The 14574-nt window shown below is 40.3% G+C and overlaps 1 protein-coding gene across 2 annotated transcripts in view; it reads right to left on the bottom strand.

Annotated features, from left to right (window-relative positions):
• pnpla7a (patatin-like phospholipase domain containing 7a) overlaps positions 1-13965 on the bottom strand; it is a 28058-nt gene extending 14093 nt beyond the window's left edge. For both annotated transcript variants that reach the window (XM_079657788.1, XM_079657789.1), the window contains exons 1-20: positions 13837-13965; positions 13132-13183; positions 12937-13005; positions 11535-11622; positions 11123-11205; positions 10546-10646; positions 10288-10428; positions 10035-10194; positions 8658-8738; positions 7617-7745; positions 7379-7459; positions 6067-6196; positions 5893-5964; positions 5678-5760; positions 5380-5535; positions 5125-5202; positions 4138-4343; positions 3011-3142; positions 2085-2208; positions 35-148 (exon numbers count right to left, since the gene is read on the bottom strand). In XM_079657788.1, the coding sequence (XP_079513914.1) occupies positions 35-148; positions 2085-2208; positions 3011-3142; positions 4138-4343; positions 5125-5202; positions 5380-5535; positions 5678-5760; positions 5893-5964; positions 6067-6196; positions 7379-7459; positions 7617-7745; positions 8658-8738; positions 10035-10194; positions 10288-10428; positions 10546-10646; positions 11123-11205; positions 11535-11622; positions 12937-13005; positions 13132-13182 (2079 nt within the window). In that variant the 5' untranslated portion in view covers position 13183; positions 13837-13965. The remainder of the gene's footprint in view (positions 1-34; positions 149-2084; positions 2209-3010; positions 3143-4137; positions 4344-5124; positions 5203-5379; positions 5536-5677; positions 5761-5892; positions 5965-6066; positions 6197-7378; positions 7460-7616; positions 7746-8657; positions 8739-10034; positions 10195-10287; positions 10429-10545; positions 10647-11122; positions 11206-11534; positions 11623-12936; positions 13006-13131; positions 13184-13836) is intronic.
• Positions 13966-14574: the final 609 nt, after the last annotated feature.

Here is a 14574-nt window from a genome sequence, read left to right as displayed (position 1 = left end):
TGAATTTCCTTTTTAAGATGAAGGTTCAGCCTACCTGCGGGTATTTCCTCTTGATGACGCTGAGAGCTCCTTCTGGTAGCTTGGCCAGCTCGGAGTCTCGCACAGCGTGCACAGTGGTGGCTCGGTTCTGATGGGTCAGGGCCTCCACCTGCAGAGAGCCAAAGGATAGAGCGTGCACGTTGTGACACATTGTTAACACTAAGGGCCATCATCAAATCCCAATGATTCATAACTATTACAGGAAATAAATATATAAGATCAAGGACGTGCACAGGTAAGGGCTATTGTTGCCTGGGCAACAGCCCGTTTGCCATTTTTGTCTGACCTGCCCCTCTGGAGAGAGCGAGAGTTTTTTTTGTGTTCTATTGTGGCCGAATCAACACGATAAGCCCACAATTAGTATTGTAGCGTCTCGCAACAAATATACTTGTTATTGTGCCCCTGTCTTTCTGTGTCTTTTCATCTGTAAACTCCCTCAATGGGGCCGCTCTCTCTCTTCTCTTGATCGCCCTCTCACGGAGAACACGTCACTGTCCCGCTTCATCGTAGGATTTCTGCCATGTCTCTACTTTAGTTTGACCATCTCTGTTATGAAGTTATGGAATACTAAATAAATATGTAATTACATACCTTACTGTCACTGCGCTCATAAAGAATGATAAGAATAATGCGTATTGAACTAGTTTCATTAATTAGTGAGTTTATTTAAAGTAATTAGTTAGAAGTCCTATTTTATCAGTATGTCTGTACAGCAGTTACAATGGGCAAACTACATTCAAACAGGGTTGTCCCCATTTTTTCTTTAATAGTTACTAACATTAGATATTTTAAAGAGATATGGACCGCAAAACAAAAAATGTGCCTGAATGACGAATTTAGCAGTCGGACATAAAAGTAAACTGAGAGTCACTTGCAATGACAGTGTTTTATTTTATGAACCTTTTACATTAAAAACAAGTTAGAATTTTCAAAAGGTCTTATGTTTTTTTTTGGGGCGGGCCCTTTTTCCAGTTTAGTGCAATAGCCCCTCCAAATGTCTGTGCATGTCCCTGTATAAGATACTGATAATGTTGGAAATTACACTTATATGTGTCTTTATTTAAGTTTTAAATCAGTTTTAGCTTGAATATGTGACCATTAGGATCCTGCTATGCAACGTCCAAGACTTTCAGATGTATCTTAAGGTAAAGAAAAAAGAGGTCTATAAATAAGATTTCATCATGGAGACTTGACGTCAACACCGCCGTGCTTAATATGTCTCAGAATGATAGCTTCAACGACAGCTTCCCTCCTCCAGGTAACGGTTACCATAGCATCCATCACCCCGGGTATTATTAGAAGCATCGTGGCAGAGATCAGCCGGGTGAAAGTGAAACAAAGTGACGTTCCTTTACATAGTTTAGCAAAACTAAAATAGTCCTGCTGTTCGCTTTTAGATGCTATGAAGGGAGACGCATGGAAGTTTTTCAGATTCCTGCTAAATGAATTGATTCGCTGAATAGTTGAAGTAGTTCTGAAGATGTCAGACAAGATAAGAGACATGTGAAACTGCAGAGTGCACTCCCACATTTCAGTCGCCAGACTGCATGATAGCCTGGCACAAACTGTTATGTGTTCCCTAAAAGAGTGTGAGAAAGAAAAGTTTTAATAATGTATACTGAATAAATACATAGAAGTATATATCAGGGGTCGGCAACTCCTGGCACCGTAACCAGTGGCACACTAGGAATAAGTGGAATAAGTGTGCAAAATATAAAAAAAATATTTTCGGATCCTGAACGAGACCGCCGCCAGAGCGCGTCTCCCCGTTACCTGCAGAAGGAAGCCATGCACGCAACGCAGCCCCGCTCTCTTTAACTCCAGGTGACTTTCTGCTGCTTTCCTCCGTGGTGCAGTGCTGATCGTTTCACCACGGAGGAAAGCACTTCACAGATGGCAGTACCCATAAGGAGCTGTACAAATGCCGCGGTTTTTGCGTGGCTGTGTATTTAGCTTCCTGCTGACAGTTCACGAGCATCGAGCTCTTCTCCCACCAACAGATATTCAATGTTTTCTAACTCCTATCTACCCATCCTGATCCTTACCACTCCAATCAGGTCTCCACGTCCGTACTCTCCTATCAGCTCCTTCTTGCCATCTTCCTTCAAGATCACAGAGCGCAGTCGACCACTCAGCACTATGAAAGTACTGTCTGACTTCTCTCCCTGCCTGAAAAATACACAGATAACTGAATTCCCCACAAATAGACCAACAAGCATGTGAACCAAAACCTCCAATGTTTAATAACTTGTAATGGATCTAATGGATCATATGTGATGTGATTTGATTATTGTCAACTAAGTTCCTTTCACACCGGAGTACTTTTCCCCGTACTTTTCCCTTTTAGTTCCGATAGTTCCTGGGATTTTTCGTTCAAACCAAAAAGAGAACTTAGTTCATGAGAACCTTTTCACCCTCTTTTCGGTCCCTGCTAGAGAGCAGGGGCTTTTCTGGGGAGAAAAAAGTTCCAATTTCTGATTGGCTGGGAGAATTGCAAACCACGACCCATAAAACTCGGAAAAGTTTTGTGAAGCCGCCATTGTATTTGCTGGCATTAGCATTATTCGCATTAGCATTAGCCCCGCGCACCAACGGAGAGAGACTAACTTATGGCAACACAAAAAGAAAACATGAGGTGGAGTGATGAGGAGGTGTCGGCATTCTGGCGATTTACTCTGAAGGCTTCAGTAGAAGCTGCTGGGAGTCCCGGCAGCTTCTACTGAAGCCTTCCCCAACTCCGGGGACTTCCGGCCGGGGACTTCGGGTGGCAGTATACGCCGTGAAGTTCTTTGCGGCCTGCCAGTAAACCCAGAGCAGAAGACGACGAAGTGACGACAGCGGCTTCATTTGCGTAATCTTCCCTCAGGGAACTTATTCCGTTGTAAACGCGATCTGCTTTTTAGTTCCATGGGGGAAACTAAGTACGGCAAAGTACTTGGTGTGAAAGCGGCTAAGGCAATCATTTAAATACCTGTAGACCGCTCTGCCAGCCTCCACAGCCATCCAATCGAGAGCGAAGTCTATCTGTCTGACAAAAGATGACATCCTCCTCACCACAGTGTGAGCGACGTTCAGCACCACCTTTGGCTCCACACGCATTATCCTGAAGAAGAGTCAAATCAACAGAAAGACGAGAGTAAGAATGGATTTAACTACAAAACATAAATGCAGTTGCTACAAGTTTGGACAAAACGAGGTCAGAATCTATTCTTACCATAAAAAAGATAACATCAAAGAATGAAGGAATTTTTGAGGGGGAGGAAAACCAGCAATAAAAAGTTCCAGTACTATTAAACTTTCTATAACCAGGGGTGCACATAAGTGGTACGCAGGTACGCATGCGCGGCAACAATCTGAAATGCGTACCGTCACTTGTGTCACAAAGCGCATTTGCGTACCGATGTATATGTGAAGCTTTTCCAGAAGACGGTTAGATCATCGGACGACGGAGTTGGTCTCCGTGTGCACAGACAGGGCTGCTGTTAACGTCGGCCTGTACAGCAGCACTGCGCTAAAACAGCTGATCACAACGTTCACACGCTCTGTGGTCACGAAGCTCTGCACTCTACTACTACCCCCCCCCCGTTGACATTCGCGATACAGAGGGCTTCATCATACTCCACTAGCACCCCCACCCGCTAACATTCGCGATACAGAGGGCTTCATGGGAACTTTGAGGGGAGCCGGAAGTTGGAGTACCAAACACTGACTCCAGGTACTCATCTGAGTACCTCACTGAGAAAGTTGTGTGCACCCCTGTCTATAACGCTCAATTTAGCTCAATGTTAAATAATTGAAAAGTAACTTAATAAGTAGTAACTTGCTTATCTTAGCAGGGAAGTGTCTAACATTTCTCTAAATCATATATTCGACAATTTTATTGTTGACTCATCTATTTATGAACAATAATAGCTGAAGAAGATCAGGAACACAATTTGTGTGTAGGTGCTGCGCTTTCTCTGGGCCTGTAGATTGTTCAAACGTAAGAACAAAAGGATTAAACTATAGTTATCTATAGTAACTGCCCACAGCCTACACATCTTGAGTACACTGTAATGCATGGCTGGGTGTGTGTGCACGTGTGTTGGTGTGACTGACTCATAGAAGTGGGTTTCGGAAATGGAGAGGAAGCTGCAGTCTCTCTGTGCTCGAACAGTGAATATGAGGGGCTCTCCGGTCAGGACGGCTAGTTGACCCACGAGCTCTCCGGGGTGCGTGACAAACAGACGCGTCTCTTCTTCGCGGTCGATCATCCGCTGGTAAACATGGAGGAGGCCAGAAATCACAAACTGGATGCTCACCTCCTAAAGCAGCAAGAGGAGAAGGGCAGAGATGTAACAGTTAGAAGGTGGATGACAACAAATGATTTCACAGTCATCATCATAGCTCTAGTTTATTATTGATATATTGTGAATTGTATTCCTGTTTTTAACACCGCATTCTTAGATATTTAATGTTTCACACAAATGTTACTTTTGTAATATCTCATTTAGACATTAGAACTCAATATCTATTTGAACGTGTTCACAATAACTAGAGATAGAATAAAACAACATTTTAGTAAGATATACTTTTACACTTCTTATTGCATGTACAACTTGTTTGCAAATGTCAAAGGCTTGCATTACAATACAACAAGAACAAACCTGTCTTGTCTTTTTGTATGTGATATGGAACTTGAGTCTGAAATAAAGATTGAATAAACCAACTGCCTCCAGAGAAATACATTTTTCATTTATTGATGAGGCTTGTCCAAGCTTTTGTCCCATGTGAGTGGCTAAGGGTCACTGTGTTTAAATTGTGTTTTACAAGTCAGCTGTGGAAACTGGTGCTAAATGAATAGTAACAGGGTCCCCCTAAACAACATTTGAACATTGCTGGATATAATGCTAATACATAATATATGTATTAGCTTCTTGTGCATATGTATGTATATGTATTATGTATATATAATACAATGCTCTAAAAGTAAACCTGCTCCTTTAATGCCCTCTATAGGTGAAAGAAGAGTGTGCAAATATTAAAACCCTCAAATGAAACGGCCAGTGCCTTGAAACAGAAAGGAAGTTGTAACAGCTTTCAAACCTGGTCTCCCTGACGAGCCACCACAGAACCAGCTTTGACATGATGGAGGGTCACTCTGCCATCCAGCAGACTGGGGTCCTGCAAGAGACAAATAAGCAACTCTTCATAAGCTTTAATATCACAAAACACACCTCTCATAATCAGAACAGTCACCCCATCTATCCAGAAATCAGTGATCAGAATTCTCCCAAACAATGTGCCACAATAAGCATGTGCATACAGTATGTATACCAGTTGGTTTTCATTTCCTCTCACCTGCAGCTGGATGATTCCCAGCAGGTCCTTTTTGGCAGCCTGGAAGATTGTGCAGCTCTTACTGAGGTTCGCAGCATCATGGTGCCCCCCACTGTCCGTGCAGTGAAACACTTCAGAGGGCGTGGGCTGCATCGTCACACTCTTCTTCAGATTGGACTACAATGACAGACGGAAGGCAGCGATTGATTGGGGGGAAACGAGACGAGCTGCAGCATAACATGCAGAGGATGCTGGGATATGTTGTTGCATCTACAGAGCCAACCTGTGATACTATATAAGGAGGTGGCAGGGGTCTTACTTTGGGAGTGGCAGGACTGGGTGGAGCCTCATCTTTAGTGACTCGTACTCGTTCATAGGCCATGTTCAAGTCATTTCCTGCAACTAGGGACACAGGAGGAGGATTATGAGTTTATTGGTGTCTGCGCGTGTCCTTGTTTTCAGATCAGTGACTACAGGACATTAGCGGAGACATATGCCGCTTGGTGATCGCTTATGTTCAAGTCAGTGACCTACCTGCGCTGTCGGTGGGCATCGAGGAGGATCGCAGCTTCCTGTTGCAGTTTGAAGGACTGTCCTTTACACCATCTGTTTATTGGGTGGTGCCAGCACTGGATCAGTGTCAACTCAACACAAAGCACCATTTCAAATGTGTGTATTCTTAGAATGATGTGTGCGTGAATGTGTGACCTGTCTCTGTGGGGCTCTCCGTGGGCCCTGCTGGCAACTCGTCCTGAAAGTGCAAGCGGCGAGTCGTCTTCCCAGAAGTCACCTCTCCTATCACACTGTTGATATTGGATAAGGGCACCGTCTGACTCTCCTGATCATGAGGAAGCAAAATAAATAAGTTAACAGTCCATACTTAGTCGGGAGAGCAGTAACGTTTACAGTAGCCATGAAATGTTTTATGCATTACACATTTGAAATGCAACATTAAGATAATCTATGTGTTCTGGGCAATCTTTCTAGAAAATAAATATGGTAGTAAAACACTGACTTTGCAGGTATTTGATTGATTTATTCATTGATTTCTTTTTTATGGTTACAAAACTAATATAACCCTGAAAGGCAGTCATTTCTTAGAATACAAATCACTGAGAGAAAAACCCACTATAAAAACACGATGAAGCTTTGAAGCGTATTTCCATTGTGGCATTTGATTTATGAGAACAACTTTTAATTTAAAATACGTTTTAAAGCTTCAGGAAAGAGTGTTTTAGGTTCATCATAAATCATCTTAAACCCCTTAGTGACTGACTGGACCCTTCACTCTTCCATAAATCGATCAAAAAGGACCTGTATTAGAATAATATGTGTTATTTTGCCATTTTTGTCATTTTGGTTAAGAAAAATTACTCGTATAATATTTTTTATTATATTGTGGTTCACACTAGAAATATTTTATATTTAATTCTTCACTATTTATAATTTTAGACATTTCTTTTACATTTTGAAAAAAAAAAAAAATTACATAGAAAATGCATGCAGGTCATTTTTGACCCACTTATGGAAGCTAGGGGTAGTAAATACAAAAACTACAATTTCTTAAAATTTAAATTAAAAATTTGAATGGCATGATATCCAAAACATGTTTTTTGAGGAATAGCTGGAATATGAAATGATAAAAAAATGTAATTACAAAGATACTCTAAGAAAACCACTTCACGGGGTCAAAAAAGACCCACTTGTGCATCTAAGGGTTAAAGTCTAAGGCAAGCCAGGTTTAAAGGTAACTGCCCCCCCCCCTGTTTTCTGTGGAGGGGTTGTAATCATTTGTTCTCATTTCCACTGAGCTTCATGAAGATCTGAGTTATGGTTCTGTGCTTAATGTTGTGTGAAATAAGCTTGCATGTGTGTAACTGAGTGTGTAGGCACCTTTCTGTGGTTGTTTATGTACACATTCCACTGGTGCTTAGGTATTTAATGTGAGCTTCTAAGCGTGAGTGTATGTGTACACACACGCGCTCACAAATATGTGTGCACAAATTAATTTCCCTCCTACCGGATTGAAGAGCTCAGTGGTTAGGCCCAGATAGTTATGTAATGCCAAGAAGGTGACTCGTTGGAGGCGCACCATGATTATCTGCAACACACACAAACAGAGCAAAACATATTATACATCAGACTGTAATTACATCTAATAACATCACGTTTTTAATGAATGATGATGTGTGAGGGAGAAACTTGTCTCAAGGGAATAAATCTCCATACTGTATATTTATTTACAAACAATGAGTTACCTGAATGACGCGAACGAGTGTCTCTGGGTATTTCTTAAACACAGACTCAAAGGCTGACACAGGCAAACGTAGGATGGTGGAGCGGGTAGCGGCACGAGCACATACAGTCTTATAGGGAGCCGGATAACCCTGGGAAAGGCAGAACAGTTCAAACTCAAATGTCACTTATGCCTTTGATACTTACTTGGCTGCATTGTTGGTGGCCACCTGATAGGAACAGTTCATGAAAAAATGATTTGTACTTTTGTTTTTGCTCTCATTTTATCTCCAATTTATTTGATAAGTGAAATGAGTTTTTCAAGCTTTGATTTCTTTGAATTGTTTTGCTTGCACTGAACATGAACCATCCTTCATTCTGTGGATTCTGAGGATCTCAGAACAGCAAACCGCCTTGAAATGTTTAAAAGCTCATTAAAAACCTATCTCTTTAATATGGTTTTTAATTTGGGTTAACTTTCACTCACTAGTATTATTGTCCATGTTTTACTGTATTGTTTCTGTTTTGCTTTTATTTTCCATTTTTTATTTGAACATATTTGTATTTCTTGTCAGCTTTAATTCACGGGAATTCATTAGGATCACTGTAGATGTTGTATCTTGTTCTGTATTTGTTTTAATATTGTTGTTATATTGTCTGTAAAGCACTTTGGGCTGCTTTGTGCATGAAAGGTACTATACAGATAAAGTTGATTATTATTCTGTTAGGAAATATAGCGATAGGAATGTCTAAAAAGAAAACTAAAACTACGAAAACAGTACAAATTGCTGACATCTTAAGAACTCTAAAAGATGCAGCGTAGTATGAGTATGACAGCATAGGAAATAGAAGCCAAACTGAGCATGCCACTAGAGATCATATATAAATGAAGTGGTTGACACAAAGGGGTATGGGTGGTGTGAATAAATACATTGAGTTAAACAGGAAGTACAAAAGGAATTGGCTCTAAACAAGAGAAGCATGAGTGGAAATATAAACTGTGGAGAGAGGTGACACAAACAGATCAGAGAGCAAAAGAGGACAGAAGCTGAGACGTTGCTCACAGTGATGATGTCCAGGATACTGAGCAGGCTGTGGACGCTGTCTCCTGGGACCACATCCTTCACCACTGGCTCTGTACCATCCTAAAGAAAACACAAATACAAGCGGATGAGTCTTTAATCAAACTTCACGGTGAGACCACACATAAGATGCACATTTCAAACTAATCTACAGGATTCTTTGGGATTAGTAAACCTAGGCACAATGGCGAGAGCTTTAACAAAAAGACTTGGAGGCCCTCCTGATCTTTCAATACTCACAGAATCAAGCAGCACATTAAAATACTAACCAAGGTGTTGTGAGCTATACATGTCTTTCTACTTCTTGAAGCTTTAACAGTAGACTGCATCAAGACAAACGATGGTTTACTGCCCTCTGCTGGTCATATGTTTTCATTAGTTATGCACGAAGGTTAAGGAGGACATTAACGGCCCGTCTACACTACAGGCATCGAAAAATGCTTTCAACGCTTCGCCCATTCACTTGAATGGGGTGACGTAGAAGATTTGTAATCTTCGCTGAACTGCATTGTGGGGAGCATGGCATGGCTTTGCAAGCATCACGAGCATCTATCGGCATCAAAAGTTGAGCAATGTTCAACTTTTGAGGCTCGATGCTTGGCATCAGCCAATCAAATCCCGTTTATGCAAATCCCGCCAGTGCAAGCGCTAGCCAATCAAACCGCGTGCAAGCTAGGAGAGCCAGACCGCAGTTCATTTCCTCATATTCCAAACGAGATATTACGGTAGCAAATCACCCGGTTCTTTACGACCAGAACTATTTACCGGGATACAAACCGGAGGAACCAGGCATGGAGGGAGGTGGCAGAGACAGTGGGTGAAACTGGTCGTTTTTTCGCCTGTTTGGAGAGTTTATATCCAGTTTACTTCGTTTTAACATTGCTATTGCTTTGTATGTCGGTGGCGGGAGATTCATGTGATTGGTTGCTCGCAAAAAATCGCCAAGCTTCAGACACGCCCAGCTTCAAGATTTTTTCATGCCTGTAGTGTAGACGGGCCGTAAGACTGTCATAACAGAGAGAAAAGTGCATGTGCCCTTTTTTCACACTTCATTAAGATCACATGTGTTGACAACAATCAGAAGCACGATTGCTAATGACCTGTCCCAGTTAAAGCAGCATTACAAAAATAGCAAAGGTGTCATGTTTTCTACAAGTCGGTCTGGAAATGAAACATTTAATTTATCACATATATTGTTATTTTATCTACATAACATTTTTGTATATTAACAATAGCCAAAAAGGCTTGGTGTAGTATGATAGAACTTATTAATAAAACGGTAAAAGGGCACAAGAATCGCTCAAAATGTAGTTTTTCTGAGAAGAAAATAAAGTCAAATTCAACTTTCTGTCCACATACGGTCTCCTGGACGCGGAGTTCCAGTCGTCCGTCCTGTACCACGTAGATGCTGTCGTCATCGTCTCCTGGCCGGAACAGACCCTCGCCCTCCTGCAGCTCGATAAACACCATGTGGCGACACAGCTCGAGGAACAGGGGCTTCTCAAAGTAACCCAAGACCCTACAACCAATTGCAGCCCACACACATTATGAGAAAAAACACATGGGAGAACAAAAGGGAAGTCTGTAGGAAATATTGTTTTTTTTTTTTTACCTGACATTCTTCAGCATATAGAGGACTTCCGAGGGAAGGTTTGAGCTCTGAACATCGAACTCTGTCAGGTCAGCCTCCAGCAGGGAGGGGGGCGGTTCCTTGGGCTGCAGGGTGGGGGGGTCTTTTCTGATCCTCAGGATTCTGTTGAATGACAATTCTTTTTTTTTTAACTAATCTTAATGAACAGGTCAAAAGCTAATTTGAACAATTACTTTTCACTTATACACACTCATTTAGAAAAGTATGAATGGATCATACTTGCGAGCTATGCTTAAAACTTTGGTTCTTTTGCGAATGCGCTGTGGTTGCTTAGATACTGAGGTAGAGCTGGGAGGAGGAACCGCTGACAGCGTCTGGACCTAAAAAACAAAACAAAACAACATCCATGTTTTGAATGACTCCTCATTTTTTACTTTGGACAGATAAATACATTGATATGACATATGATGTAGCCCAAATAAATACACATAGGTGGTGAAAACTATCGCAAATTGCTGGGAATTAATAGTCTTATGAGGACCTGCATTAATCACTAAGGTAAATGCATTGGTGAATTTCAGTCTAACGGTATCAGAGTACATTACAGTGACTGGTGTTATTATAACCAGTGGAGTAGGTTTCATGCAGTGGTGTAACACGATACAAACACTCAGTCTTTGGGGAATGGGCTTACATTACAATTTGATGAAGGGAAAATGTGCAAATTACAAATTTGCACAGCATATGTTTGCCCTTAATACATTCAAAAGCCTATTTACCAAGTTTATCGTACTGAAATAAGTCTACCCAGCTGTTAACACTTGTACGAGTGAGACAGAAATGGAAAAAGAGAAACCTTTCTCATTATCTTCCGTCCATAGAAGAGCACTTTATCTCGTTTCCTGAAGCGATACTGTGGTACACCAGGCTGTTTTGCCCCTTATTAAACAATCACAAAAACATCCATGTTAAGATGAGATAGTACTTTATTGATCCCAATTTGGGAAATGTTTGTGTTGCAGCAGCATAAAAGACATGGCATTGTACAATACAAATTAAGTAGAAAATATACAATTTACAAATTAACAAAATATTAAGCAAGTTATTGTATATGCAAGTATGTGAGGGATGGAATATTAAAAACAACAATCTGTAAAAGACTGAAAACAAAATATAGACTTTCCTGAATGGCCATATCATTTAAGGAACCCAAATAAACATGAACTATAGCATTGAGATAAAGTTAGGGTAGAGGTTGGATGACTCACGAGCGAGCTTGAATCTCCTGTAGAGGAAGAGCACCACAATCCCGATGAGTGAGACAGCGACTGCCGCTCCAATCAGCACACCTGTAAGCTAGAAGATAGAAGTGTCAACATAGTATGGACACAGGAGAGGGTGTTTGAGTGTAGCTGCCCTCAGAATCTCATTTTAAGTGGTGTCCTAGTTAAAGACCACGTACACATTTGATGCTGGTTAAGTATGTAGGGCATTCACACTAGAAAATAAACACATTTTTCTTCTTTGGTGTTTATTGTTATACATTTATAAGTTGGCAAACCGACTTGTAGGTGCATTACCGCCACCAACTGAACTGGAGTATGGACAAGAGACTAAGCAGAAAATAATAAACAAAAGAAAGAAAAGAAAAGAAAAAAGAACTAAACCTCTAGATTATTTTAAATTTATCAATTTCTCTTAGAAATGTAATAATCTCTCAATACATATTGCCTGATGTTTTCCCTAACAGCCCTGCTAGCGAAAAGTCATCATATGTTGCTTTCTTCAGTGTCTGGAAAAGCACATTTCTCTGAGTGCTATATTTCCTGCAAAGCAGTAAAACATGATCGACAGTTTCTGGCTGGCTACAGTGTATACACTTTCCGGTTGGATGCTTTCCTATTATACTTAATGTTTGATTGAGACCTGTATGACCTATTCTCATCCGAGAAATGATTTTGTCTTCCCTTCTGCTAAACCCCACCTTCCTTCCATCCCCCACATACCTTTGCATTTTATAAAGATGTCTTCCTGTATCACTAATGTCCCAATGTCCTTGCCATGTTTGTGCATATTTCTGTATGAATGTTTTAGATAAACTAAATGAAGTCACAGTATTTAGACTAAAACACTAGATGTTAGTGTGCTGTTGATACAATATCGTCCCAAGGTGATGCAAAGAAGGAAATAAGATGACTTGTTTGTAGTGTTGAAAAAACTAAGGGATGCATTGATTTTTGTTTAACTGGCAAGTCATGGTTTGTTAGATAAGATAAGATAAGATAAGATAGAACTTTATTGATCCCAATTTGGGAACTGTTTGTGTTGCAGCAGCATAAAAAGACGTGGCATTGTACAATACAAATGAAAAGACAAGAAATAAATAAGAAAGTAGAAAATATACATGTTGAATTTACAAATTAACAATAACAAGATACAAAGCAAGGTATTATATTTACATAAGTATGTGACGGATGGAATACTAAATATTAGAATGAATATATAAATGTAAAAAACAAGTATATGAGTACAAACAGTATAGCCTTGTTTTGTATGCATGCTAACTGGAAATAACAGTGTACAATCACGACAACACAGTATGCATGGTAGTGCCTATACTTGCTGGGTAGAGCCTACTGTATGCTGTCACAATGAATTGATATCTCATACCATGGTGGTCTGCATCCTTTCCTCCAAAAACCGTTGCAATCTTATTCCAATTTCAGTTTTGCTGTTCACCTAAAAGCATCATTTAGATTATCACAGTTATTTCAATACAAGAAACAGTAGGTATTGTTCAGAAAAAGTCAACACTGTTATGCCAAGTTGTTTAGCGTTTGCTTTAAAAGAAACTGTTCTGCTTACTAAATATTTCAATCTGCAGAATTCTCCATCATCCTGTCCTTGGCAATCCATCCTGTTGTGAAAATCAAAATCAGGGTTTCACAAGTGACATGCCTTTGTATTCAGTCAACAACAATAAACATAGGAGGAACATAAAGGATACAAGCAAGTTGTGCATACTGTTGATATAGAATATGATGATACACATTGACAATAGGAAAACATAAGGAAGCTTTGAGCAGCTTTACTTTGAGTATAATCGCACAGAAGAGAGGGGGTTAAATGGAAATCACGAGTTGTTTGGGGAGGAAAGGGGAAACTATGCAACATTAATTTGTGAATAAACAGCACTTGCCGCTGTTCGGGATTAACTGGTTTCCCGATCAATTTGTTTCCCGATCAACTCGTTTCAGTGGGGTGCGTGGCTTTCGACTGAAATACACATTTCGATCGCTTTTTTCTGTCGTTTACCAGTCATCCTCATCATCTTGATTCCTGTCATTATGACGTAACAAGTCAAAGAAAAGCTAATATAATAACCCCAAAACTAAGAAACTGGAGGCTGTTGTTGTGGCTGCAGTCCCAGCGTTAGCTTGGCGTAAGCTAACACAACACAAGCTAGCAGATGGATAACTAAAGTTACCCGTGTTGCCAGTAATTATATCCAAAGTTCACTAACATAATAGCATAAAGAAATACCAAGTGGTCAGAAAACATTCCGCTTACTTTTCGAGGATTCGTGGGGCGCTGTGTCAGGCTGGTAACATTTCAAAGACACGATAGAGCGAAGTTAGCAAGTAGCTAACAAAGTTTTCTGTATTCTGCCTGTCACTTGTTTAGCCCCGCCCATGTCTGTACGTCCACCAATAGCTTCTTTAATGTCTGTTGTTGCCTTGGTACCGTTCAACGCCCTTGTAAAATCAGGAACGGAGCAGGCACACACTTGTCTTTCTAGTTAGAACATTAAACGCAGGTATCCTTTGTTTAACAAAAGACTATGGCTTTGAATCCATCAAATGGTGTAACATAATCAAGAACATTTACTGCAGTGCTGTTCTTCAGTGGTGGAAGAAGTATCAGATCCTTTACATTACTTAAAGTACTAATACTGCTCTGTGGAAAATATTCCATTAAAAGTCAAGATATTGCATTCAAAACCTTACTTAAGTAAAACGATGTGAGGATTATTATTGTATTTTAAGTATGTCAGTTGTGCAATACATCTGAACCTGTCATTGTTTAACTATATGATATCGGTTTTTGGCTGCATAATGTGTATGTTGCTTATAATTGGTGCAACTAGTCTGGAGCTCGCTGGGGTCCCGCTAATGCTTTAATCACACTTTTGTCCATTTGCCTATCTAGTAAAAACAATTGTACTGTTGGGTGGTTTACAGAAATGCATCATAGTCTATAAAATCATCACACGCTTTGTCCCTTTAATGTTGCAACCTTGTATATTTA

This window comes from Notothenia rossii, assembly GCF_949606895.1.
Source record: "Notothenia rossii genome assembly, chromosome: 11".
Lineage (NCBI taxonomy): Eukaryota > Metazoa > Chordata > Actinopteri > Perciformes > Nototheniidae > Notothenia > Notothenia rossii.
The sequence above is the reverse complement of the archived record's forward strand: the minus strand, read 5'-3'. Positions and strand labels throughout refer to the sequence as shown.